The 27,306-nt window shown below is 40.1% G+C and overlaps 2 protein-coding genes across 7 annotated transcripts in view; one reads left to right on the forward strand and one right to left on the reverse strand.

Moving 5' to 3' along the window:
- The window catches only part of pla2g12a (phospholipase A2, group XIIA), a 28,130-nt gene extending 7,009 nt beyond the window's left edge, over positions 1–21,121 (reverse strand). The window contains exons 1-3 of one of the 6 annotated variants that reach the window (XM_078547203.1): positions 21,017–21,121; positions 15,750–15,873; positions 15,342–15,607 (exon numbers count right to left, since the gene is read on the reverse strand). In XM_078547203.1, the coding sequence (XP_078403329.1) occupies positions 15,342–15,540 (199 nt within the window). In that variant the 5' untranslated portion in view covers positions 15,541–15,607; positions 15,750–15,873; positions 21,017–21,121. Of the gene's footprint in view, positions 1–15,341; positions 15,874–19,353; positions 19,495–20,918 lie in introns of those variants that run through there. The other 5 variants (XM_078547200.1, XM_078547204.1, XM_078547201.1 and 2 more) reach the window with 5 other exon arrangements.
- Positions 21,122–21,206: 85 nt separating this feature from the next.
- pin4 (protein (peptidylprolyl cis/trans isomerase) NIMA-interacting, 4 (parvulin)) lies at positions 21,207–25,955 on the forward strand. The gene is made up of 4 exons (XM_078547205.1): positions 21,207–21,346; positions 22,639–22,706; positions 24,496–24,615; positions 25,474–25,955. Exons 1-4 carry the CDS (start codon positions 21,313–21,315, stop codon positions 25,630–25,632), a joined length of 381 nt encoding a protein of 126 aa, XP_078403331.1. The 5' UTR covers positions 21,207–21,312; the 3' UTR covers positions 25,633–25,955.
- The last annotated feature ends 1,351 nt before the right edge of the window (positions 25,956–27,306 follow it).

Consider the following 27,306-nt stretch of genomic DNA (forward strand, 5'->3'; position numbering starts at 1 on the left):
TGAGAAGAAGGTTAAGAAAGTATATGGGGTTCTTGGATTTGTAGACAGGGCATCAAATACAAGTAAGTCATTCTAAACCTTAGCGTACCAGTTGAGGTCTAACCAGTGGTGTGCAGTGTACAATTCTGGGCATCACTATTTAGGAAGGACACCATGGCCCTGGAAAGGGTGCAAAGAAGGTTTACTAGGATGATCCCAGGGATGAGGAACTTTTGTCATGTGGACAAGTTAGAGAAGCTGGGATTGTTCTTCGTACACACACGCACACAGACAGAGAGAGAGAGAGAGAGAGAGATGGTATCTAGAACGCAGTGCCTGAAAGAGTGATAGAATCAGATAGGAATTTTTAAAAAGGCAATTGGACATGTGCTTGGAAGGGAACTAATTTGCAGGAGTAAGTTGGAATATGCAGGAATATCAATGTTTTTACATTACATTTTTTGTCTCCAATAAAACCTACAGAAATGTGGAAAGCAAGTTGCTTAAATAGTGTTCTCAAAAACTTGTGTTTTCCTTTCATGTTCTCCAAAACCGTTCTTACTACTGCCGATTAAGAAGTTTCTGAAACACAGCAGGGGTGCTCAGAGTCCATACATCAAAAGGATTGTTTAAAACAGGGCCATAGTTTAGGAGAGCAATAAAAAATAATAACAGAAAACTAACAAACTAGCATGAAGCATAGGGTTTTCATCTGTTTGACGAGCACTTTGAAACAACTGGGCAGTTGAAAAACATAAAGCATTGAATCCAGCAAGAACAAAACCACAAGTGAGAAAGGTGCAAGACCGATGCCGTGTTTCCACTTCATTAGAAGGTAAGGAGCAATATTTGAAACCCTGGTGTGTGAACAGGCTTTGAGAAGTCACCTTCACAATTTCGCAATAAATCCACACACAGTAACTTTTAGGACGCAGGTCTGAAGTGCACTAGCGTGAATGGTTGGCTAAGGTATTTAAGATTAGCATATTTGTCAATAGTAAATGAAGCGAATTATCAAACATATTACAGTGTCTAGTTGTACAAATCTATTCAAAAAGGATAAGGAGGGAATTATCCAACAGGGTGTAGAACTAAATAATTCTTTCAAAGATCCTGAACAGGATTGATAGGCCAAATGGCCCCCTTCTGTGCTGGAAGATTTCAATTTCCATAATCCTACAGCCACAAAGAGTGATTTGATAATATTATTTATGTCTCATGGCTTCTTGTTGCACATTGCAACCTAAGAATTAACAGAAACAATTAGAGTACATCCAAGTATATTGGTGTAAATTGTACAGCACTGCATGTAACATTAATGCTACCTTTTTCAACCACTCCCCGTTAACTGTATTTCATAAAGTTGTCACAGTTCCAAAACTAAAAATGAAACAATGGGAACTTTGCAGAGTATAAAACTGGGTTTGCACAAAGACTGGAAAATTCCATTTGTCAAGGTTCTGGGGAAAGTCTTATTTTGCAACTCAAGTACCTATGAGTTAATACATATGCATTTATCCTCAATTTATTTTACTTTTCAACAGTTCAAATAGACATGCACACACCCACACTGATTACTGGATAGTGATTAGGGGTAAGAACGCAGGCTGCTTTCTCCCCTCTAACCAGGGTTGCTGAGAGTAACTGTAGCACAACACACTCACCAATCCCATCCTCACCCAGCCCCATTTATAGTGTACACCAAGGTCTCTCACCTTAGTGTGACATTAGATGGTACCGTTAACAATAGGGCAGTGTGGAAGACCTCTTATTTCTCTGCTTTCCTGATACATCTCCACCATTATACTGCATTGAAGCTTTCCTCATTGTAATCTCTAACTCTTAGTCCATATCAAAAGGTTAACCCTATTTTCTTTAGGGCTTCATCCTCTGGGTAAAAAAACACAGCCGAAGAAGCAGGGATTTAATTCCCTTCTTTACTCAGGCTCCATGAACAGTTTGAGTTTTCCTCTTTCATGTAAAAATGCCTTGCCTTCAACCAGAGTACATCCTCTTGACCCAGTTGAGATTGGAGATTCTGTGCCAAGAATTGGGAGGACAAACCACTTCATGAGGTTTCAATTAACTGCACAACCATGTTTTGTTTCCCCTTTGTTAGAGGTAAACATGCAAATTAGTATTCACTTTTGAGCAATAACAGGCACATGGATATTAAGAGAGTGCTGATAATCTGCAGTGAAGATGATTTGCAGAGAATGCAAAACTGGTTTAGACAGGAATGAACACAAGCCAGACCATTTAGAGCAGCAACCTATTTTAAGATGAGGACAGTGAGCAAATCTATATATTAAAAAGTTTTGCACCTGCCTGTTCCACAGCATGTCAATTTTCTTGCATTTTAGTGATTGATGTAAGAGTTCCTCCACTAGTTAGGATGTCACAAATCCTTAGGATGTCACAAATCCCAATGGAAAAGGTGGGATGGTTGCCAAAAAGAGTTTCTCAACAGCCGATTTATTTTTCAACTCAGTGCCGCTATATCTAATCTTTACTCCCTTGCTTCTCTTCAATTGCTTCTCTTCCAGAATCTCCTTATAAACTTCTCCCCCTCCCATCCTCTTCTTCATCCGCGCAGCACTGAGGAAATGCATATCATCAGTTGGCTCATCCTAATTTTATTCCCATTCCGAAGTATAGAAAACAACCCAGGGTAACTGAACTTCCAATTGTCTTCATTTCATCAGTGTTCTAGCCAAAACAGCACAGATCAAGAGGTGGGGGTAAGAAAAGACACAGAGACTGGGATGGATAATAAGAGCCAGACAGAGGCAGAATCACAGGGTAGCCCATTACTGAGAAATATTTAATTCTCAGACTAGCAGCTATATCAGGTTTAAGGTCTACAGGAAAGTCAAGGAAAATTAGGGAGGGGGAGCAGTGGCCTTAATGATTAAGGATAAAATTATTTCAATATGGCAGGATATAAAGAGAGGCAAACAGGCAGACTTTATGGGTAGAATTTAAAAATGGAAAAAGGATTCAAGACTGCAGTGGGAACTGTGCATAGGATTCATGATAGCAACTGTGTAGGGTAGCTTGAATAAGCGCTATGATTAGACAAGCATGTAGAAAAAGCAAAAGTGTTTTTAATGGGGGATTTTAACTTTCATGCAGATTGGGATAAAGAAATCAGCATGTCAGAAAGGTAGCTACTATTTTTGTGCATCCAGCATAGTTTTTTTGCAACAATATGTCCTAGAACCAATAAGGGCACATGCCATATCAGGTTTAGTAACGAGCCAAATTTAGCTTAACAGCCCAATGGTGCATAAACATTTATCAAATAACGATCATAAAATGATCAAGCAAGGCTTGATCATGTTTCTTGATGTGGTCACTCACAACTTAAGAGAGCGCAAGGAGAAAAGGAATGGGTGAACACCAAAGAGACAGACAAGGAGCACCAGGCAGGTAGTGCAAGAGTCCCCAAAGTGCTCTCCACTTCCGAATACTGGTGAGAGTGATAGCTCCTCTGAGGAGCCCAGCCACAGCCAAGTTTACGGCACCACGGGCAGCTGAGCTATACAATTTGGGGGGAGGGAAGGAGGAAGGTTGGGAAAGCAATAGCAATGGAAGATTCTATAGTTAGGGGAACAGACAGGCGTTTCTGCAGATGTGAATCCAGGATGGAATGTTGGACCCCTGCTGCTAGGGTCAAGGATGTCACTGAGCAGCTGCAGAACAGAAGTGGGGGGAGGCTAAACAGCCAGTGGTCATGGTCCATGGCACTGACGACACCAATAGAAAATGGGAGGAGGTCCTACTGGCAGATTTTAAGGAGCTAGGAAAGAGACTAACAAGCAGAGCCTCAAAAGGTCGTAATCTCTGGATCTAGGTGGCATAGCGGTATTCTCACTGGACTGATAATCCAGAGACCCAGGATAATGCTCTGGGGACCTGGGTTCAAATCCCTAGCAAAACTGGAGTCAATGGGAATCAGGGGGAAAACTCTCCACTGGTTGGAATCATACTTAGCACAAAGGAAGATGGTTGTCATTGTTGGAGGTCAATCATCTCAGTTCGAGGGCATCACTGCAAGAGTTCTTCAGGGTAGTGTCCTGGCCCAACCATCTTCAGCTGTTCCATCAATGACCTTCTTTCCATCATGAAGATCAGAAGTGGGGATGTTCACTGATGATTGCACAATGTTCAGCACCATACACGACTCCCCATATAGCAGTCCATGTCCAAATGCAGCACGACCCAGACAATATTCAGGCCTGGGCTGACAAGTGGTAAGTAACATTTGCACCACACAAATGCCAGGCAATAACCATCTCCAACAAGAGAGAATCTAACTATCATACCTTGACATTCAATGGCATTACCATTGCTGAATCCCCCACCATCAACATCCTGGGGGGGGTTATCATTGACCAGAAACTGAACTGGACTAGCCACATAAATACTGTGGTTATAAGAGTAGGGCAGAGGCTCAGAATCCTGCGGTGAGTAACTCGCCTCCTGACTCCCCAAAGCTTGTCCACCATCTACAAGGCACAGGTCAGGAGTGTGACGGAATACTCTCACTGGATGAGGGCAGCTCTAACAACATTCAAGAAGCTTGACACCATCCAGGACAAAGCAACCCACTTGATTGGCACCCCATCCACAAATATTCACTCCCTCTGCCATCGACACATAGTGGTGGCAGTTTGTGCCATCTACAAGATGCACTGTAGGAACTTACCAAAGCTGCTTCCAAACCCACGACCTCTACCTTCTAGAAGGGCAAGGGCAGCAGACACATGAGAACACCATCACCTGCAAGTTCCCCTCCAAGCCACTCACCACTCTCACTTGGAAACATAATCGCCGTTCCTTCACTGTCACTGGGTCAAAGTCCTGGAACTCCTTCCTTAACAGCACTGTGGGTTTACCTACAGCACATGGACTGCAGCAGTTCAAGAAGGCAGCTCACCATCACCTTATCAAAGGCAATTAGGGATGGGCAATAAATGCTGGTCTAGCCAATGACGTCCACATTCCAAAAATGAATAATAAAAAAAATTCCTGGTGCCATGCACTAGTGGATGTAGAAAAAGGAGATAAAACAGATGAATGCGCAACTGCAGGGATGGTGTGGGGGAAAGGGCTTTATGGTTCTTGGGCCACTTGGACCAACTGTGGGGGAGATGGGACCTATAGAAGTCAGGTGGGCTGCATCTAAACATATTCAGAGCCCAAGTTCTTGAGTGACAGTTTGCTAGTGTTGTTGGGGGTGAAGTGGGGTTTGAATTAACTGGGCAGGGAGATGGGGAGCAAGGTTAGCATTAGAATGGAGAAACAAGATGCACAAGAGGATTGGGAGAGACAGAAAGCATGATACTGGGAAATAGTAAGGTATTAGGTGGAGCCAGACTAGGATGGAATACAATAAGGTCTAAATTAGAAATAAAAATAGAAAATGCTGGAAAAACTCAGCAGATCTGGCAGCAGTTGTGAAGAGAGAGAGACAGAGTTAACATTTTGAATCCAATATGACTCTTCTTCAGTTCCAAAGGACTGAAGCAGTCCGTGCCCATATGCAGCATGACCTGGACAACATCCAGGCTTGGGCTGATAAGTGGCAAGTAACATTCACGCCACACAAGTGCCAGGCAAGGACATCACCAGCAAAAGAGGACCCAACCATCTCTCCTTGAGAGATGGTTGGGTCCTTGCATTAACATCACCAAATCCCACACTTATCAGCATCCTGTGGGGTTACACCACTGACCAGAAACTGAACTGGATCAGCTATATACAGTGGCTAAAAGTGGTCACAAGCTGAGAATAATGCAGCACGTAACTCACCTCCCGACTCCCCAAAGCCATATAAATATTGTGGCTATGAGAGCAGGTCAGAGGTTAGGAATCCTGCGACGAGTAACTCACCTCCTGACTCCCCAAAGCCTGTCTGCCATCAACAAGGCACAAGTCAGGAGTGTGATGGAATATTTTTCATTTGCTAGTGAGTGCAGCTCCAACAATACTCAAGAGGCCTGACACCATCCAGGATAAAGCAGCCCGCTTGATTGGCACCCTATCCACTGCCTTCAACATTCACTCCCTCCACCACTGACACACAGTGGCAGCAGTGTGTACAATCTACAAGATGCACGGCAGCAACTCACCAAGGCTCCTTCGACAGCACCTTCCAAACCCACAACTTCTACCAATAAGGACGACAAGGGTAGCAGATATATGGAAACACCAGCATCTGCAAGTTCCCCTCCAAGTCACATGCCACCCTGACTTGGAGCTATATCGCCCTTCCTTCACTGTCTCTGGGTCAAAATGCTGGAAATCAGCCTTCCTAACAGCACTCTGGGTGTACCTATACCACATGGACTGCAGTATTCAAGGTGGTGGCTCACCACCATCTTCTCAAGGGCATTAGGGGATGGGCAACAAATGCTGGCAATGCCCATATTACGTGAAAGAATAAAAAATACGTCCAATCTGTTTTGTTGTTGTGCAAGAGCACTGAAGAATTGCAAATATTACACCCTTATTCAAAAAGGGTAACTATAGGCCAACCAGTTTAACCTTGGCAGTAAATTACAGGTTCTAAAAGCTTTCCTATGAGAAAATTAACATTCACTTGGGCAAGTGTGGATTAATTAAGGAAAGCCAGCACAGATTTGTTAAGGGCAAATCGTGCTGAACTAATTTGCTTGAGCTTTTGATGAGACAACAGAGGGGGTTATATTCCCTGGAATTTAGAAAGTTATGGGGTGTTTGGTTCAAACTTTCATGATATTAAGGGGAAGAGATAGTTTTTCCCTATTTCCACTGGTTGTAGAGTCTAGGAATGGGGGAATAGTCAAAAATTTGGAGCCAGACCTTTCAGGGGTGAAATTAGAAAACACTTCTTCACACCAAGGATGGCTGAAGTTTGGAACTTACTTCTCCAAATAACAATTGATGTTAGATGAATTGTTATTTTTAAAACTAAGATTGATAGATTTCTGTTTCCCAAAGATTTTAAGGGATATGCGACAAAGGTGGGTACATAGAGTTAGATCGTAAATCGCCATGATCTCATTGAATAACGAACAGTCTTGAGGGGCTAAATTGCCTACTCCTGTTCCTATGTTTCTAGAGTGACCCTCTTGCAAGCATACTCACCGCCAGAACTGTGAACAGCACTATTTGTCAGAGCTTTACTTGGGTCACACTGTAATATAGCATATTTCCCGACTCAACACAATAGGAGAGAACTACTGATATTATTAAAATTAATCTAATCAAAACTGACAGTCTGATGACTCACAAGGGTTACAAACTGATCCAGTATATGCATTACATTTGGGGTTTTTAAACTGAAGAGCGTACTCTTTCCCAGTCAGCGATCAACACAACAGATTCAGCAGTGGCAAAATGGAAAGCGAAGGCCAGAACACATTCATTTAAGTTGACACAAAAAGGATAAGAAAACACAAGCAAAAGCCAATGTTGGCTCTGGGAATCATAAATTAAAGCAGTGCATTTTCTTATTTTAAAAAAATGCCTATTTCATACCATTCACATTCATTATCTTTTCCTGATGCCTGAACAAATTTAACAATAAAATAGTGCAGCAGAATCAGGTTACCGTAGGCTTCATATCACTCATTAAACATTACTATGAACAATTACACTTGTAACTGTCACTCAGACAGTTAAAATTCCACATCTTTAGCACAAAACCTGCACACTCATCAAGCAGGGGCAATGCCTCCCAAATACAGTAGACACCAACCTCTACCTACGCAATGGTTTTTTCATAAAGACAACAAGCTTTGTGGGCGAGGTGCTTTCAATCTCTCTGTCTCATGGGTTTGAATTCATTATTTTTACACAACTAAACAGGTAGGAAATCCTGACCAGCACAGCATTTCTTTATTGCCTGGCAACAACAGTTGCAGGCACTGGCAGTTAGCTAGCAGCTGAGAGAGGAGTACAACAATGGGAAAGCAAGAATTTATTTTTCAAGTTGCCAGTTAGATACGTTGATTTCCTACAAAATGTGTTTATTCCAGACAAATAAAAATGTTCACTAATACAATAGAAATCAAATCTTGTTCATGGACATTGGGTAAAATATATACTGAGCTCTCATATATTACTTAAAACTGTACACTATCAGCACCAATGCTTTACAAAATATTGCAAGCATTATGTTTATGCAATACATGTCATAAATAGCACAAATTGAAGCTGTACTTTTTACCTCAGTTAATTATTCTACCCTTGACCAGGTCACATTCTGTGTTAGTGACCAGCTTGGCTGAAGACAGGTGATTTTGAAACAACTTTAGGGCAAGAGTGAGACAAGATAACAGAACCGCAACTGATTATTGCATCAAAAACGACAGGAATTGGTTCTCATGTCTATGTGTCCATTGTATGCTGGCTAACCAGAATCTCTCATAATTTCAACCTTCGAAAGATAGTTGATGTTATCACTGTCTAATCAATCAATCAGGTACAACTGCAACCAACACAATGGGTAAGTTGAGTTTAATCAGAGTTCTAAAGACAGAATATAACACACTAGCTAGAGGGCAAAAACATACGATCATGACACGTAGCCTGTACCAATCCAAATCAGGCAGGATAGCTGACAAGCACGAACAGTTTTCTTTCTTCTTTCTCTTTTCTTCTCAGTCCCTCACATCTTCATGACTTCTCAAAATACCCACGAGTGTTAGCATGGATCTACCCTTTGGAGTTTCTCTCCACCGCCTCCAGCACTGAGGTCTCCCAAAGTCTCTTACTTTATACTGTTTTTTTGCTCCCAGAGGTGAACCTGGAGGTATTACTGACTAGGCCTTTTCCCCGTATAAAGATTTACTTTATCATTAAATTCCCTATAAAACATCGATTTATTTGTCTAAGCTATTAGGATGAAGATACTGTTTTTAATGCCATTCATCTGCCATTAGCTTCTTGAGCTTTCTGTCCTTCATCAATCAGGCCTAGGTCTTGCATCATCTTTTTCAAATCACATCTCAAGCCTCTCTGTCTGACCAGTTTCATCTTCCCAAGAAATATTTCATCTTTGGCATAAACGTTTCATTATCCATATCTGTCTCATCACCATTTACTTATGCTTAAAACTGTTCATAAGACCTATTAATGAACTGTGTATAATGGCTATCCAATCCAGTAACCTTGTTTCTTATAAAAATGTGAATCATGGGATAATTCACCCACTAAAGAAAACTTCCATTCTACTTTTACACACTAATTAATGGACATTCTAACAGAATCCTAATTAGCAAGGTTGGTTGAAAATCTTTGTTTTGTACTATGGTTATCTATTCAAGCATTTATCCAGCTATGGTCCCTTGTTCAGGCTGCATATCATTATCTAAGAACATTAGCTTTGTTTCCAGGGAAACAAACCCTTACCTATATACACCAGGCATTTCTCTAATTTCTAACAAATCTTAGCCTTTACTGTTCTAATTCAGCCACGTGGTGAAGGGTAAAACTGGAGCCTAATATCTTTACACATTTAAAAGCTTTTATTTAGAGGCACACATTAAGAACATTAATCTCCGCAGCCAAAAATCAGTTTGTCTTCTCTTATATATGGAAGCACAATTTAATCCCCAAGAAAATGCCCACCACTTATATACTGTACAATTAAACACTCAATTACTATACAATTAACAGCCTACCTTCTCCCTCCTTAAATAAAAATTATACTTAATGATAACGAAATTTAAGAAACTAAATCACAACTTCCATATTCTGCATTACATTGCGAGGCGCCCCTCCTCTGGGATGACTAAAAATTATTTCATACATGCATTTCTTTTATTAAAAACTGACAGTTGGTGGCATTTTAATTATAGAAATTATTTTTCTCTCCAGCATCTTACAAGCTGGCAAGGTCAATCAGTAACCTTTTCTCACTCACTTAGCGTAGTGTACATTATCCCACAATGAACCATTATCTACATTACATTCAGAGGCTATACTGTCTTCAGTACACCCACTGTACAGAATATCGCTTAAAATATTTGGCAAATAAATTTCCACATCCATTGCCTCCACAACAGCCAGTGTTTCATCAACTGAAGTACTTTTAACCATTAAAAAATTTTTCTTAGCTTCCTGAGCTAAGATTCAACATCATTTTCGATTCACACAGATTAGAAATTCTCTGAAACCAAATCAGCTACATCAAAATACCCTTTAGGAAGATTAGCACGTGAAGCATTGCTAAAAATGGCTAGCTTCATATTCTTCGGGTCACCTAAGAATGAGAATTTAAGTATGCATTTATCAAGATTTAATTATCTTGATGTTTTATTTGCCCTTAAAAACATTCTCTACTTTAGGATGTTTCATTGTAGTACTTAACTCCAATACCTCAAAACTAGCATCTGGTCTTGTCTGAGCGCACAACCAGTTCAATTGATCAATCAAGCTTTGCAATTGCTCTAACCCTTTAGATATCACATCATCTTTCTGTGATGACCTAGTAACTGGGATGGGAGTAACATCTTTAAACAGGATTGTTGATTTAAAGTTATTGCACAGCTACTTGATTAATATCTAAACCAGCAGATTTCAAAGCCCCACAGGCCTGACTCCAATTTTAAATTCTGTTCTCATTTTATTAATAACACATTTCTCAAATTGCACAGTAGCACCCAAAAGGATCCCATCTGCAAGGATTTTTCAGTGCAAATCCACTCATGCATCAAACCTGAGTAACCCTTATCCAGTACCTCAGAATAAACAAAATTCTCTAAACTATCTAACTTCCTTGGTGTTGCCTCACTTGTAAGTTTATCCACAAGTTTATTGGCAGCCAGCAAAGCTTCGTGTTATTGAGGGCTTCTACTTCTAGTTATGTTACATGATTGTACTCTGGTCTTTATTTCACTGTTTAATCTATTGGAGCTATAACCTCTACCTCCATGTTCATGTCTGCAGGGAATACCACCATGAGATTTCCCTCTTATACTATCAGAGGTCCTTTCTTCAGTCTGTGATCATTTTCTGTCATAAGAATTACTTCTGGACTTAATATCAGTGCTTGCACAGTGTTTTCTTACTTTCCACTTTTATCCCATTCTGCCAGTCCAGGGCCCTTGCTTCTTGGCTATCATCCTGGACATTCATCCAATATTTAAATTCGTTAGGAGCTTTTCCTGCATGTCACACAATTGTCATATCCCTCCAGTCTTTAGACACTTCTGGATCATATATTATCCAAGTACCAGTCTGGGTAATTGTCCTGTGGATGTAACAGCCCTGATCAATGTCATTAGCACTATCCACCTCTTATAGCATTGTGCCTCAGGACCCTCACCTTAAAATACATGAGCATTTGAGGCACTAGGTGCCTTGTTTATTTCTACCATCTGTGCACAGTCTGGGATTTTGTAACCAATTCCAATTAATTGTGAAGAATGAACCATAGCAGTTTGATAAGTACTGTCTTGCCATCATGATCTTATCAGAACATTCCTATTCCTTAAGAACTTCTATAGTATCAAATCTCCTGATTTGAATTCTGATTCAGGATGGTCTAATGCAATGCCTCAGTACTCCATGAATTTTCTTTGAGAGTGCAGGTTTGATGAAAAGCCCTTCTCCCTTCATGCATTCAAATGTTCAGGGACTATTGCAGTGAACTGAAAGCAATTTGGGATTTCACCCACAGCCTAGTTGATAAGGACTAGATCATCCAACCAACTGGAGAGAATACTTTGAATAAACCACCCATGCAAGGGCAGTTATCAATTTACAGCCTGGTTAATCAGCACCATTTAATTGATCACAGCATAATTCCTTTCACAAAGACTAACGGACTCTCCCTGTTGTATTCATGACAATATTCATGCTTTCACACACAACTCTGAATTTGTCATTAGCAAATTCACCTCTGATGTCAGTCAGAAACTTTGCTTGTGTCTAAAATCCAGTCCCTATTCATTTTTCCATTATTCTGTCTATAATAGCCCTCTTGTCCTTACTTTACATTAATGTGGCCCGGTCAAATGTAGAATGAAGATATTTCTGTCTTTGTCCCATATCTTTCAATCCATACCCTACCCTGTTAACTACCTGCAACTACCCTGTTAAAGCCAATGGAAGGCTTACGATAGGATGTGGCAGGGTTCTTCAGGACTTCTTACAAATTTCACGATACTCATTAAACTCTAAGAGCCTCATCCTCTTGATCAACTATATCTGCATCTTTTCACAGGGTTTTTAACCATTAACAATTTGCTTACCCTACTTGGCAATGTAACTTTAAGATTTTTTTTTTAGGAACATGGGGAATAGGGACAGGTCCAGGCCATTTGACCCCTCGAGCCTGCTCTGTCATTCATGAAGGCCAGATTTCCTTCCTCCAAGTATATTAGTGAACCAGATGGGTTTTTCATGACAATCAATGATAGTTTCATGATCACCATCACTGAGACTAGCTTTCAATTCCAGATTTGTTAATTGAATTCAAATTCCACTAGCATCATGGTGGGATTTGAACCCATGTCCCCAGAGCATTAGCATGGGTCCCTGGTTTATTAGTCCAGTGACATTACCACTACGCCATTGTCTCCCCCGCTCCACTCAGGTGAGATATAAGCCCAGTCTCCTCAATCTCTCATCAAAGGACAATCCCGCTATCCCAGGAATCAGTCTGGTGAACCTTCATTGCATTCCCTCGATGGCAAGTATATCATTCGTTAGCTGAGGAGACCAAAACTGTACACAGTCCTAGTGCAATCTAACCAAGGCCCTATACAACTGCAGCAAGACATCTTTACTCCTGTACTCAAATCCTCTTGCAATAAAGGCCAACATACCATTTGCCTTCCTAATTGCTTGCTGCACTTGCAATGACTCATAAACAAGGACACTAAGGTCTCTTTGGACATCCACACTTCCCAATGCCTCACCACAAGAAATACTCTGCATTTCTATTTTTTCCTACCAAAGTGGATAACTTCACATGTTTCCACATTATATTCCATCTGCTATATTCATGCCCACTCACGTGGCCTATCTAAATCCCCTTGAAGCCTCTTTGCATCCTGCTCACAACTTGCATTTCCGCCTAGCTTTGTCTCATCAGCAAATTTGGAAATATTACATTTGCTCCACGCATTCAAATCATTGATATAGATTGTGAATAACTGGGGCCAAGCACTGGTCCTTGTGGTATCCCACTAGTCATGGCCTGCCAACCTGAAAATGACCTGTTTATTGCCACTCTATTTTCTATCTGTTAACCAATTCTGAATTAATGCCAGCATATTAACCCCAATTCCATGTGCTCTAACTTTGTTTACTAACCTCATGTGGCACCTTATCAAGAGCTTTCTGAAAATCCAAATACACCACAATCACTGGTTCTCCTTATCTATCCCATTAGTTACATCTTCACAAAATTCCAACATGTTTGTCAAACATTATTTCCCTTTCATAAATCCATGTTGACTCTGCCCAAAGATAAAAACAAAAAACTACTGCGGATGCTGGAAATCCAGAACAATAACAGAATTACCTGGAAAAACTCAGCAGGTCTGGCAGCATTGGTGGAGAAGAAAAGAGTCGACGTTTCGAGTCCTCACGACCCTTCAACAGAACTGAGTATAGTTAGGAGAGGGGTGAAATATAAGCTGGTTTAAGGTGGTGGTGGTGGTGGGGTGGGGGGGGGGGAGAGGGGGAGAGGGGGAGAGAGGGAGAGAGAGAGAGAGAGAGAGAGAGAGAGAGAAGTTGAGGGGGTGGGGTGGTGGTTGTAGGGACAAGCAAGCAGTGATAGGAGCAGATAATCAAAAGATGTCACAGACAAAAGGATCAAAGAGGTGTTGAAGGTGGTGATATTATCTAAGAAAATGTGCTAATTAAGAATGGATGGCAGGACACTCAAGGTACAGCTATAGATTTTTCTTTTCCCACCTATTTCCATTATTTTAAAATCTACAACTAATACCTTATCAGTCTTTCCACCCCACCCCCACTAGAGCTGTACCTTGAGTGTCCTGCCATCCATTCTTAATTAGCACATTTTCTTAGATAATATCACCACCTTCCACACCTCTTTGATCTTTTTGTCTGTGACCTCTTTTGATTATCTGCTCCTATCACTGCTTGCTTGTCCCTACAACACCGCCCCCCCCCAACTTCTCTCTCCCCACCCCCCCCACCTTAAACCAGCTTATATTTCACCCCTCTCCTAATTATACTAGTTCTGTTGAAGGGTCGTGAGGACTCGAAACGTCGACTCTTTTCTTCTCCACCGATGCTGCCAGACCTGCTGAGTTTTTCCAGGTAATTCTGTTTTTGTTTTGACTCTGCCCAATCCTATCATTATTCTAAGTGTCCAGTTACCACATCCTTTATAAAAGATTCTCACATTTTCCCTACTACTGATGTTAGGCTAATAGGTCTGTAGTTTCCAGTTTTCTCTTTCCCTCCTTCCTTAAATAGTGGCATTACATTTGCTATTGTGCAACCTGCAGGAACCATTCCAGAATCTATAAAATTTTGGATGATGACCAATAATGCATCCACTATCTCTACAGCCACCTCTTTCAACTCTCATGGATAATGATCATCAGGTTCAGGGTACTTACCAACTTTCGGTCCCATTAATTTCTCCAGTACTACTTTTTTTACTAATACTAATTTCTTTCAGTTCCTCGTTCTCGCTAGTCCCTTGGTTCTCTAGTATTTCTGGGAGGATTTTTATACCTTCCTCCAGGAAGACAGACAGAAATTATTTGTTTAGTTTCCGTGCCATTTCCTTATGCCCCATTATAAATTTTCCTATCTCTGCCTGTAACTTGTCTTTGCTAATCTTTTCTCTTTTACGTACCTACAAAAACTTTTACAGTACATTTGTATGTTTCTCATTATTTATTTTCATATTCTATTTTCCCTTTCTTTACCACTTTTTGATCCTCCTTTCCTGAATTCTAAAATTCTCCCAATCCTCAGGTTTTTTTTGACTACTTTATAAGCCTCTTTCTTCTGCTCTAAAAATATTTAACTTCTCTTGTTGCCATGGTTGGGTTTTTGTGCCTCAAAAGGAATGTATATTTGTTGTAAAACTTTTTTATCCTTATCACTTCCTGTCATTAACATTTGTCTAACATTGACATAACCTAATGGCCTGACTGGTTAAACTGCACATCAACTGATTTCTCAAAAGTAACTGCCTTATTGTGCTTCATGTCAAGTTTCCTTTGTGCCTTTTTCATAGAAAGCTTCCTTAACAGCATAGATATCTCACAAGAGAGTCTATTAGTACTTCCAAAATGGCTTACCCAATCAATTTTCACAGAATTACAATCCCCTAATGACTTCAAAGTGTTGTAATTACTGAGCATTTTACTCACCATCATTGCATTTGTATTTGCAGAGCCCGTCCTCTCCACCTAGTAAATCCAGTGCAGCATTCAGATACATGTCAATTTTATGGATTCCATTCCGAATTGTTTTCAGCTTCCCCAGCCAATCTTTGTAGTGTGTCTCTTCTGCATGGCATCCACGACTCATCAAAATAATTCCCACAAATACACAGATCAGCAAATGCATGCTCAAAGACTCTGCACTGAACCACTTTTCACTTCAGGTTTTCAGCCGTAAGGCACAAAGCTATTTGCTGTGTTTTTTTTAAAAATAATACAATGTAAAGTATTACTGCAAGGGTTCATTGGCATCACATATCAAAAATGTTCAGCAAGTGGTGTGAATGTCAGTGCAATTTAGTGCAGTCAGACTTTACCGGTTACTAAACTACTGACTGTTGTTGCAAACAGTTTTCCTCTGGCAACTGCTTCAGGACTGTCATGCTGTACAAGCATCACTGCTGGTCACATGGATGAGAACAGCAAGCCAAATTGGATGGAAGTGTCACATGTCGCAATCCTGTAAAACTAGAATGGGGAAAAAAAAGGAACGCCTATGAAATCAAAATTTATCCAAAATATATTTTAAATTCGAAATTCGAACTTTACAACTACAAATTCTTACTTAGTTCATAACAGAAGTGAATGCCCCTGAAGCTGAATGGATAAAATATTTTTGTTATGTAATTTGCCATTCTAAAAGTATAGATAATAAGTTTGAAAAAATTAAGATAGAAATCATACAAAGACCGTTCTGTACAACATTTGTCTGAGGTGCTACAATTACTGATAAGAACATAAGAAATAGGAACAGGAATAGACCATTTGGCCCCTCGAGCCTGCTCCGACATTCAATAAGATCATGGCTGATGATCTTGTATTTCGATTTCCACATTCCCATCTAACCCCGATAACCTTTGATTCCCTTGCCTAGCAACAATCTACCTACCTCTGCCTTAAAAATATTCAATGACCCCGCCTGCACCACCTTCTGAGGCAGAGAATTCCAAAGTTGCACAAGCCTCTGAGACAAAAAATTTCTCCTCATCTTGGTCCTAAAAGGGCAACCCCTCATTTTAAAACAACGCCCCCTAGTTCTGGACTCACCCACAAGAGAAAACATCCTTTCAACGTCCACCTTGTCAAGGCCGTTCAGGATCTTCAATCAAATCGCCCCTCACTCTTCTAAACTCCAGTGGAAACAAGCCCAGTCTGTCCAACCTATCTTCATAACACAACCCACTCATTCCAGGTATCAATCTAATCAACCTCCTTTGAACCGTTTCCAATCCTTCCTTAAATAAGGAGACCAAAACTGCACACAGTATTCGAGGTGCGTAACATCCTTACTTTTATGTTCAATCCCTCTTGTAATAAAGGATAGCATTCCATTAGCCTTCTTAATTACTTGTTGTCCTTGCATACTAACTTTTTGTGACTCATGTACTAGAATACCTAGGTCCCTCTGCACCTCAGAATTATGCAGCCGTTCTCCATTTAAGTAGTACTCTGCTTTTATGTTCTTCCTGCCAAAGTGAACAACTTCACATTTTCCTACATTAAACTGTATTTGCCAGATCTTGCCCACTCAACCTATCTATATCCATCTGCAACCTCTTCATGCCCTCTTCACAACATACTTTCCTACCAATTTTGTGTCATCTGCAAATTTAGCTACGTCTTCACTCCCCTCATCTAAGTCATTGATGTAAATCGTAAAAAGTTGAGGCCCCAGTACAGACCCCTATGGGATGCCACACGTTACATCCTGCCAGTCAGAAAAAGACCCATTTATGCATATTGTCTGCTTTCTGCCAGCCAATCTTCTATCTATGCTAATATGTTATCCACTACACCATGTACTTTTATTTTTCGTAATAATCTTTGATGTGGCACCTTATCAAATGCCTTCTGGAAATCCAAGTACAGTATGTCTATAGGCTCCCCTTTATCCACTGCGCATATTACTCCTTCAAAAAACTCCAATTAATTGGTTAAACATGATTTTCCTTTCACAAAACCGTGCTGACTCTTGATAATGATAATATACTGGAGCATATGTAGGTATAAAAGAAGTAGGCCATTCAGCCTGTTCTGTCATTCTGAGAGATTATGGTCTAACTCCATGCACCAGGCTTGGCTCCGTATCCCTTAACATCCCTTGGCTGGGAAAAGCCTAGCCATCTCAGATTTAAAATTAATTCAGCTAACATTTACTGCTTTTTGGGGGAGAGAATTCCATACTTCTACCATCCTGTGTGTGAAGAAGTGATTTCGAACTTCCTTCCTGAATAACATGCCTCTGATTTTAAAGTTATGCCCTCTATCCTGGACAGCCACCCCCAAGCAGAAAAAGTTTCCTTCCATTTTTCCTATCAATTATTTTCAAAATCCTAAAAACCTCACTTAAATTCTATTATCCAGGAAATATAAGCCTAGTCTATTTAATCTCACCTCATAATCTAATTCATGGAGTCCTGGTAACATTCTGAAGAATCTACATTGTGCTCTTTCCAAGGCCAATACATCCTTTCTAAGTTGCAGTGCCCAGAACTGTACTCAAGATGTGATCCAACCAGAGCTAGCTATAGCAAAACTTACACTCCTTTATATTCTAGTCCTCTATGTATAAAGGCTAACATTCCATTAGCTTTTTAAATTATTTTTGAACCTGATCACTACATTTTAATGATCTATGGACTGCTTTTTTTTGAACCTCTACTATTCTCATCTTTCCACCATTTAAAACAAAAAGTACTCAAATCCAGCCTTTCTTTGATGTGGATATAAATTTTACAACAATCATAGGTAATTTCACAATAAATATATAGCAATGATACATCAAGGATTGCTAACCATCTAGTTTTCGATTAAATGGTACACTAAAAAAAGTCTAGCAACGTCTATAAAGCCAGACACTGGAAGTTTTGAAATAGGAGTGAGTTAATCCCCCAAGTTAATTTTATGGTGTGAAATGTTCATTCTAACATTCAAGAGTACCACAACTCAAATTATGGTTCCACCCTGTCCTAGTTTGCCCCATGTTTAATGAAAGAGTTGGAATAAAATGGTTACCCTAACATTATTATAAAGGACATGAAACAAATGAGCAGGAAATAAAACCAAAAAAATGGTTCCCACATCCATTCTGCTAGCTCTGCCCTGATCTGTATTTCACCTTTTCTCCCTCTACCGTGTGTGTCAGGGCCTTCAATCATCTCACCCCCACAATGTGGGCCTCTGTACTTAAACTCATTTGATTTACAACACTTCAGCTCATCTTCAAATTACTCCTTAAAGTCTATTTGTGTTTTTGTTGACTTGCACCTCCCAATCCTTCTCTGGAGTGACACTTAACCATGAAACACCTTGGGACATTTCACTATGTTGGAAATACAATAACTCCTCTTTCTTCCTCTTGCCCCCTCCCATTTTATTTCAAAAGTAACGGTGGGAGTAGCCTCACCACTGAATCAGAAGGCTTTGGGTTCAAGCCTTGAGCATGTAAACGAAACTGACACTTCAGTGTCATACTGAAAGTACTATACTGTTGGAGGTACCGTTTTTGGATTAGAAGCTACAATTGAGATTTGCCATCGCAGGTGGGTGTAAAAAAATCCCAACGCACAAAAGAGGAGCAGGGGAGTTCTCCCAATGTCTGGAAAACATTTAGCCCTCAACCAACATTACTGAAAACATATACGGTCTCTTATCCATTCAGGTTTGAGAGACAGTGCCATGCTCAAATCTGCTGCTCTATTTCCTACAACTGTGAATACACTCCGAAAGCACTTCATGACTAACTGGAACGTCTGAGATCCTGAAAGGGGCTTTATAAATGCAGGTTTCTTCGTACTCCAAATTTTACTCAAAATTAACATTATAACGTATTGTGGATAAGGTAAGGACTGATTCGAAGGCCGGGATGTGGTCTCAGGTGTGTGCTGGAACAATTACAAATATTCAAAACTTGAACTAACACGAGAGTTGAGTTCTTCACCTCGTTGCTGTAGGACGCTGGCCGAGATATCTCAAACCTAAAAAACAAAGTACGTGCGTGGCCGCGAACATGTCGGGCTGCGCTTCAAAAAATATTACGTCGTCTGTCTCCTATGGCACGGACAGAACGCACGTCAACCACACCTTCACCTGCATCCAATGAGCAACACACGCTGTGTTGACGTGGCCAGCACTACCTATCCCTACGCATCGAAATTATTGTTATGACAACAGCCAAGTGTACTGCCCCCTGTTCTGGATGAGAGACAAACCACCTACATTTCATTCCATTGCCTCCTCAAGTTTTAAGAGGAGGGTCGCTCATGCCTTTTCCCACAGATTCCAGTCAACTTCCATACTTTACCCAAATCACATTGGGAGATGCATTTAACAGGAAATGGTTGAGCCAGCCATCAATGCATCTTATAAGGGAAATAACTTAAATATTTGAAAACCACGAAAGTTGTGAGGAGAGAACAGGGCAGTTGGATTACTTATGGTTGCTCCAGCAAAAACACAATGGACCCGGCAACTTACTTCTGTGCCAGCTCTTTACTTTGGTTCCATGACAGCAAGTTTAGGGGACTATTCAGTTTTTGGAAGCATCAAAAGAACAAGCGAGTACAACTAATTTTGTTGAGAGCTAAATTATACCATATTTAAGACCATATTTCCAATAGTTTACTCATGGTGGTCTTTCAATAAATATAACCTAGGTTAATATAACGCAATAGTTTTACAAACATTTATAACTAATTCCATAAAAATACAAAGTCCTTAAGGTTATCATGTTCATGAAATCATATATTGCTCAATTTGAAAAATAATCTATCCTTCACTTATTTATAACATTTTTTCTTGATTTTCTCAACCACCGAAGGGTCATGAGGACTCGAAACGTCAACTCTTTTCTTCTCCGCCGATGCTGCCAGACCCGCTGAGTTTTTCCAGGTAATTCTGTTTTTGTTTTCCTTTCCACTACTGTTGATTCTGTTCAATCTCGTCTTTCTCACCTCTTTACTTGTCTCTCATTTCAATTCTCTCTTTCCTATCCACCTCTATCTTCCCTTTTCCGTCTACCCCTGTCTCCTTGGTTCATCTGTGAGAAATTTGTGGGTTTAAATCTTATCACAGGCTTTATCGCAACTGACACTCAAGTGTAGAGATAAAACATTAAACTAAGTTTAACTATCTGCCCCATCAGCGCGGAACGCTGCAGGCCAATATTCCACCCTCAACTATTATCACCAAAGCAGATTATTTGATCGTTCACTCACTCATTTCTATTTGTGGGGCATTTCTGTGAGCAAATTACACACAGTATTTACCTAAATAGCAAGTGATTGCACTTCAAAAGTAATCCATCGCTTGTCAAAGTGCTTTGCGACGTTTTGATGATTCGAAAGGCACCATATAAATCGAGTTTATTTCTTTCCCCTCCCCCTCTCGATGAATTCTACTGTGTCTTTGCAATTTTCCTTTCCTGGTTAATTTTTCTTTCACTCTTTCCCAAGTCCGAAACATCGACGGAAATTGCCGCAGAAAGCCACCAGACCCAGCACTCACCTCTTCCCAAAGAGAAAAGCAACGTTTCGAGCCGAAACAACTAACACGTTCTCTTATTCTCTGTCACTCTGCTTCATGATACTCACTTCCTTACTCACCCTCTGCTCTTATTGTCCAATGTTCACACCAACCCCGATGGGAGATTGTTTTGTCGCCACGGGTCCTTCATCTCATGGGCGCTGCGTGATGTCGACAGGAGCTGCTTTTTTTTTTCCCCCGCTTGTGCAGAATGTTTTAAGGAATCAAGCCGCCGCAAACCTCACAAGGTGAAAACCTGGACATCGCAACCTCGCTAGGTGTTAATTAAATAGCCCGCCTGGTTATTTGGCAGCTCGTGTTCGACAGGCACTTTGTCAGGCGGCTGGTGTCTGGCTCTTTTTCTCCGCAGGGCAACATGCCTCCTAAAGGGAAGTCAAAGGGTGGGAAAGGTGTGTTTGGTTTAAACTTTGTCTAATCGTATCAGTACTCAGATTCAAGTTAAATGTTATTCGTTGTGAAAGTATAGATGGACGAGAATAGACATACCAATTGTTGTTATGCGTTCCCGCCCCCAGAAAAAAAAGCATTTGGAGTGCTCCTCACGTAAAATGGAGAGGTGGATATCGAGTAATAAAAGCAAGGAGGCGAGATTCATGAAAAATTTTGGGGTTGGGCTTAAACGTGGGCTCAGATGAAACAATGCATGGTGATAATGGATATTAATTAAGTGATATTTATATAATTCTTGTTGGCTGTAAATACTTAGTTGGTCCAGGTAACAGCATAGTTAGGATTGCTGACTTTCAGCAGCTAGTATGCTAATCAAGGGGACATTGTATGTCACAGTCGAAACAATATATTCTGTTGTATGCATACATACAATGCAAATGGTTACTTAAAAATTGTGAATCTTATTTTGGGGATTGAACATTTTGGGGAGTATATCATAGGACTGCGAACATCCACAGAACTGTACCCCAAAATCAACGGTATCTTCTCAGGTCTAGTGGTTTCACTCACTCCTGTTTGTGGATCTCATGTCCTTTAAGTGCTGGAGTAAACCCGTACACTTCAATATCTACTTATATCATAGTGTAACGCAGGTTCTAACATCGATACTCTTTACCACTTTGAACTGGACATTCATGTATTTCGCACATGGCCTCTCATGTCTGTCCAGTGTTTTTGAAGGTAGACTCGGGAAGCACCTTGCCAGATATAAATTATTAAGTGCTTTATGTCACATCAAGGGAACACAACAGTTATGTTCAGATTCACTTAATTCAACCAGTACTACTTGTCCTCATGTAATAATTCCAAAGAAATGAACAGAGAAGCTATGTTCTCTGTATCAGTGGGTTATTTTGCTTGACTGAAGCAAAATAATTCCTAACTACCATCCTGAATTCTCCTTCTGAGCCTTCTGAAGGCTTACTTTTACAGCTTTGTTTAAAGACCTGAATGACAGCCTGTGTGTCTAACATTTTATTCCTGTGCTCACAATGCAGAAGGAAGCACAATGCCAAGTACTAACATTCATGGACATAATGTCAATGAGGTGTTTATCAATTGTTGAGATAGACTAGCAATTTATTATTAGCTCATTAATAGTCAAAAACTGCAAAAACGAGTTGGCTGTAGCTCTGGATCATGCAACCATTGGCTGAATTCCTGTGAATTATGAGTTACCAATGCATTTGTTTAAAGACAAAGAAACATATTCCATTTGTGTATGTTTAAGGTGGTGCAGCTGGCAGTGATAATACTGATAAGAAAGATAAAGGATCCAAAGGAGGTAATGCAGTGAAGGTAAGAGATCAGAGCCTCATCTGACTTCTTTGATAATACCCTTACCTTTGAGTTGTAGGTTATTGGTTCAAAGGCTTCAAGAGTAACAATAAAACCTAGGCTAATATTCCAGTGCAGCACTGAGCGCTTTCTGCATTAGCAGAGGTTGAATCAGACATTGAAAAAAAAATTGAGTAAGAGTGAAAAACTGCACTGATATCCAGGCAAAGATTATTCTCTCAACCAGTACCAACTTAAAAAATAATAAACATGGGTGTTTTTGGCAGAATAGTTCCTCAGTTTGACTGCAAAACAGCTTTACGAAAAGTGATTAAAGGATTTTATATAATAATACATAAATGTGGAAGCTATTATATAAATGCATGCATTATCTTATTATTGCTTTAATAAGATAATGCAATCTGCCTTTAATAGAAATATCTTATAATTTCAATTTGTGAGCACTAAATTCCCACTTTCTGTGTTATTTATGTTGCTTAGTTCAAATTGTTAGATAATTAGAAATTTCTAATACAAGAACAACTTTGAAGGATCAAGGGTATATATTATTTAATGTATATAATAGTGCAATGAATTAGTGTAAAAATACTCTACAATTAGAATTTTGTATTACTGTACCATTAGAAAGCTATGCTGATGTCAAAGATGTTGAACAAAGCCCACAGGAAACTAGGTACTTATGTGACTTTTTGGGTCACACAAAGTGCAGCTGAGAGTGGCCACAATGAAAAATTAGTTGGATAAGATTTCTACATATTTTCGTGCATCTTGCTAAAAATTTTGTTTGATCCAATCTTATATGAGGCTCAGTCGTAATACTCTCACCCAGAGTCAAAGTTTGTAGGCTCAAGTTCCACTCCAGGATTTGAGCTCAACAATCTAGGCTGACAGTCCAGTGCAGTACTGAGAGAGTGCTGCACAGTCAGAGGTAGCCTCTTTCAGATGAGATATTAAAGCGAGGTCCCGTTTGCCCCCTCAGGTGGACATAAAACTCCCCATGATATTATTTTGAAGAAGAACAGAGGAGTTATTCCCATTGTTCTGACCAATATATTATCCTTCATTATCACATTTGCTGTTTGTGGGAGCTTGCTGTGTGCAAATTGGCTGCAATGTCTCCTACATTACAACAGTGAATACACCTCCCAAAAACGAACTTCATTGGCTGGAAAGCACTTTTGAGACATCTGGTGGTCATGAAAGGTGTAATATAAATGTAAGCCTTTCTTCCGACTCTAATCCTTAATGCAATCTGTGATGCCCATTGGGTTTAGCTTTGCAGCTATACTGCTATTTTCTGCTCTGCTGTCCTGAAGATATTGACCTTTGAAAGGGTACACAAGATCTCGATGGCTAACCCAAGTGACTGTTCTTAATGTGTCTGTCTAATGCAGATTATTAACTATTCAATTGTCGAGGCATAACAGTCTAGCCAATTCTTTTCTCATCCAACATCTCCACACATGTACTTACTGCTAAAGGTATGGGATAGTGATCAGAAACCAGAACCTTGGCTAATATTTTTTTCCTACTTAACCTTGGGTCACTGAGGACAACTATGGCACTCTTACTGCTGCCCTGGAGGTGATCAGCTAACTTGGTACAAATCAGATTTCAAATCTCAACCTTCCTGTGCTATGAGCCTTAATACCACATCAAATGATGTGTTTACCCATTATCGCATCAAGGAAGTTCTGGTCTCTTTTTTAGCTTAAAAATTCAAGCATGTTTCAAAAAATCCTGATAAGCAACATCTATTTGACAGCATTCATCCTGAACACTGTTGCAGGTGAGACACATTCTCTGTGAAAAACACAGCAAAATCATGGAAGCTATGGAGAAGTTGAAATCTGGCATGAAATTTAACGAAGTGGCTAGCCAATACAGTGAAGACAAAGCCAGACAAGGAGTAAGTAGAACTGAAAACGTGTGGAAATACTTATCATAATGCATCTGATTCCTAGTGGTAATACTTAGTGCAATTGTTATACTGCAAATGTTTCTGCACTCTGACTTATTGCTAAATGCAATATGGCTGCAATTTTTATCTACTTGACACTACTTCCTCTGGCATTTCATTGAACCTATATGATTTCACGATAAGAGTACTCTGGGAACATTTCAGCATTGATTGATTTATTGAAGTATAGACGCCTGGATTCACTATATGATTATCTTGGGCCAGGTTGGCAGTGCTTACACTGCCATTGAAAGAGCAGATATGTGTTCACTATAACTGCTTGAGGATTAGTTTATCAGAGTTATACAGTCACTGTATTCCATGTTTTGATTAGGTTAGTAAGATTTACATTCTTTCATTGAACAATGCTTTTACTTGTGTTTATTTGTTGAATTATCTTTTAAGGTTATCCTACAAATTTTCCCGGATAGACTGTGCTGTCATATTTTGCCAGTTTCCAATGGTATCATTCTGTTATCACGATGTGTTAAACTTGTTGAACAAATGCAATGGCACTTTATTCAAAACCTGTCATGAAAGCTGACATAATCCCACCCAAGAACAACTTCTGGTTGTAGAGCTCCACTCAAACCAATTTATTACAGCCCATTCAGTAATTTAATATTGTGTAATATTAGGCCAACAAATATAGTTCAGTAAAAGTTGGAGCCAGGCTGTTTGTATAACTTTACTGCATGCAAGACTTAAACACAAATTGTATACAAATGCACATATACAAAAACTGTATATAAACGTTTTCTTTCTACACTATTCAAACAAATTGAAAATGACTGTTTTCCCTCTTAGGGCGATCTGGGATGGATGACCAGAGGTTCAATGGTAGGACCCTTCCAGGAAGCTGCTTTTGCTCTGTCCAACAGCACAACAGACAAACCCATTTACACTGACCCCCCTGTCAAAACTAAATTTGGTTATCACATTATCATGGTTGAGGGAAAAAAGTAAAATTTATTTATTTTCAGCTCTCGGTAAAACCATACTTATTGATAAGAAATGGAACCATTTCTCCTTTCTGCAGACCCAGACAGATTGCAACAAAGAATGGGCAGTCTGGTTTCAGGGCTCTAGTAATATTATTTTCACTGACTACAAAGAAGCACGTGAATATTTCAGGAATTTCTCCTTTTTTGGTGTCCTGTCCCTCCTGTAAAAGTGACTATGATATACCATTACTTTTCATCCAGAGAAAAACCATTGCAAGTTGTACTACTTTTTTTTCAAATTTTGATTTGTTGGTGGAACATGTCAAAATAAACAGTATGAAGTTACACCATTCCTGCTTTGTAAAATTTATTTAAAGGTTCATCTATTTCTTGTCAGTCTTGGTTTTATGAGATGAAAATCTACAAAAAGTTTTGGTAATCTTCCTGCTACCTTAGTGAGTAACTGACCATTCTGTGATACAGAACTACACAGAAGAAGGCGGCCACGAGTTTAACCAGCAAGCCTGTTTTGAGTTAACAGTTACCTCATCTCAGTTGAGACAGCTGGAAGCCCTCTTGAACAGTCCTTCTGGGCAACCAAGTATCTTCATAATACACATTTGCACTTTAATTACACCAATGAAACTGTCTTGCAGCTACAGCACAGAGCATAATCACAGATTGCAATGTTAGTGCATTGTAAACAGAGTGGGAAGTTTAGAATTTGGTAAGTAGTCAGCCTAAAATTTAGTCTTAACATTGAGGGGAAGAAACTTGTTTGCATAGCGTTGCACAGAGTTCTTCATTGAAATCGATGAGGAAATCTACATAGATGTTAGCACCCTGCGAGTGAGCGCATAGGCCATGTGAACTAATCTCTCCCCTAAGATTTTAGCTTAGAATTTTAAAAAGTGCAAGTCAGGTTAGCAGCTAACAGTCAATCAGCAATACATCTTGATTGCCTGAATAGAGGGTATTTACTGTGACCTGGAAGCTGACTGAGCAGTTGTAACTTGGATGTTTTTTTTTATTCATTCATGGGATGTGGGCTTCACTGGCTAGGCCATTGTTTATTGCCCACCCCTAATTGCCCTTGAGACGGTGGTGGTCAGCTGCCTGCTTGAACCGCTGCAGTCCATGTAGTGTAGGTACACCCATAGTTCTGTTAGGGAGGTAGTTGCAGGATTTTGTCCCAGCGACAACGAAGGAACGGTGATATATTTCCAGGTCAGGATGGTGAGTGACTTGGAGGGAAACTTCCAGGTGGTGGTGTTCCCATGCATCTGCTGCCCTTGTCATTTTAGATGGTAGCAGTTGTGGGTTTGTCCTGTCTAAGGAGCTTTGGTGAGTTCCTGCAGTACACCTTGTAGATGGTACACACTGCTACCACTGTGCGTCAGTGGTAGAGGGAGTGAATGTTTGTGGATGGGGTGCCAATCAAGCAGGCTACGTTGTCCTGGCTGGTATCAAGCTTCCTGAATGTTGTTAGAGCTGCACTCATCCTGACAAGTGGAGAGTATTCTATCACACCCTGACTTGTGCCATGATGGTGGACAGGTTTTGGGCAGCCAGGAGGTGAGTTACTCACTGCAGGATTCCTTGCCTCTGACCTGCTCTTGTAGCCACAGTATTTACATGGCTGGTCCAGCTCAGTTTCTGATTATTGGTAACCCCCAGGATATTGCAAGTGGGGGAT

Source organism: Cetorhinus maximus, chromosome 8 (assembly GCF_964194155.1).
Source record: "Cetorhinus maximus chromosome 8, sCetMax3.hap1.1, whole genome shotgun sequence".
Taxonomy (NCBI): Eukaryota; Metazoa; Chordata; class Chondrichthyes; order Lamniformes; family Cetorhinidae; genus Cetorhinus; species Cetorhinus maximus.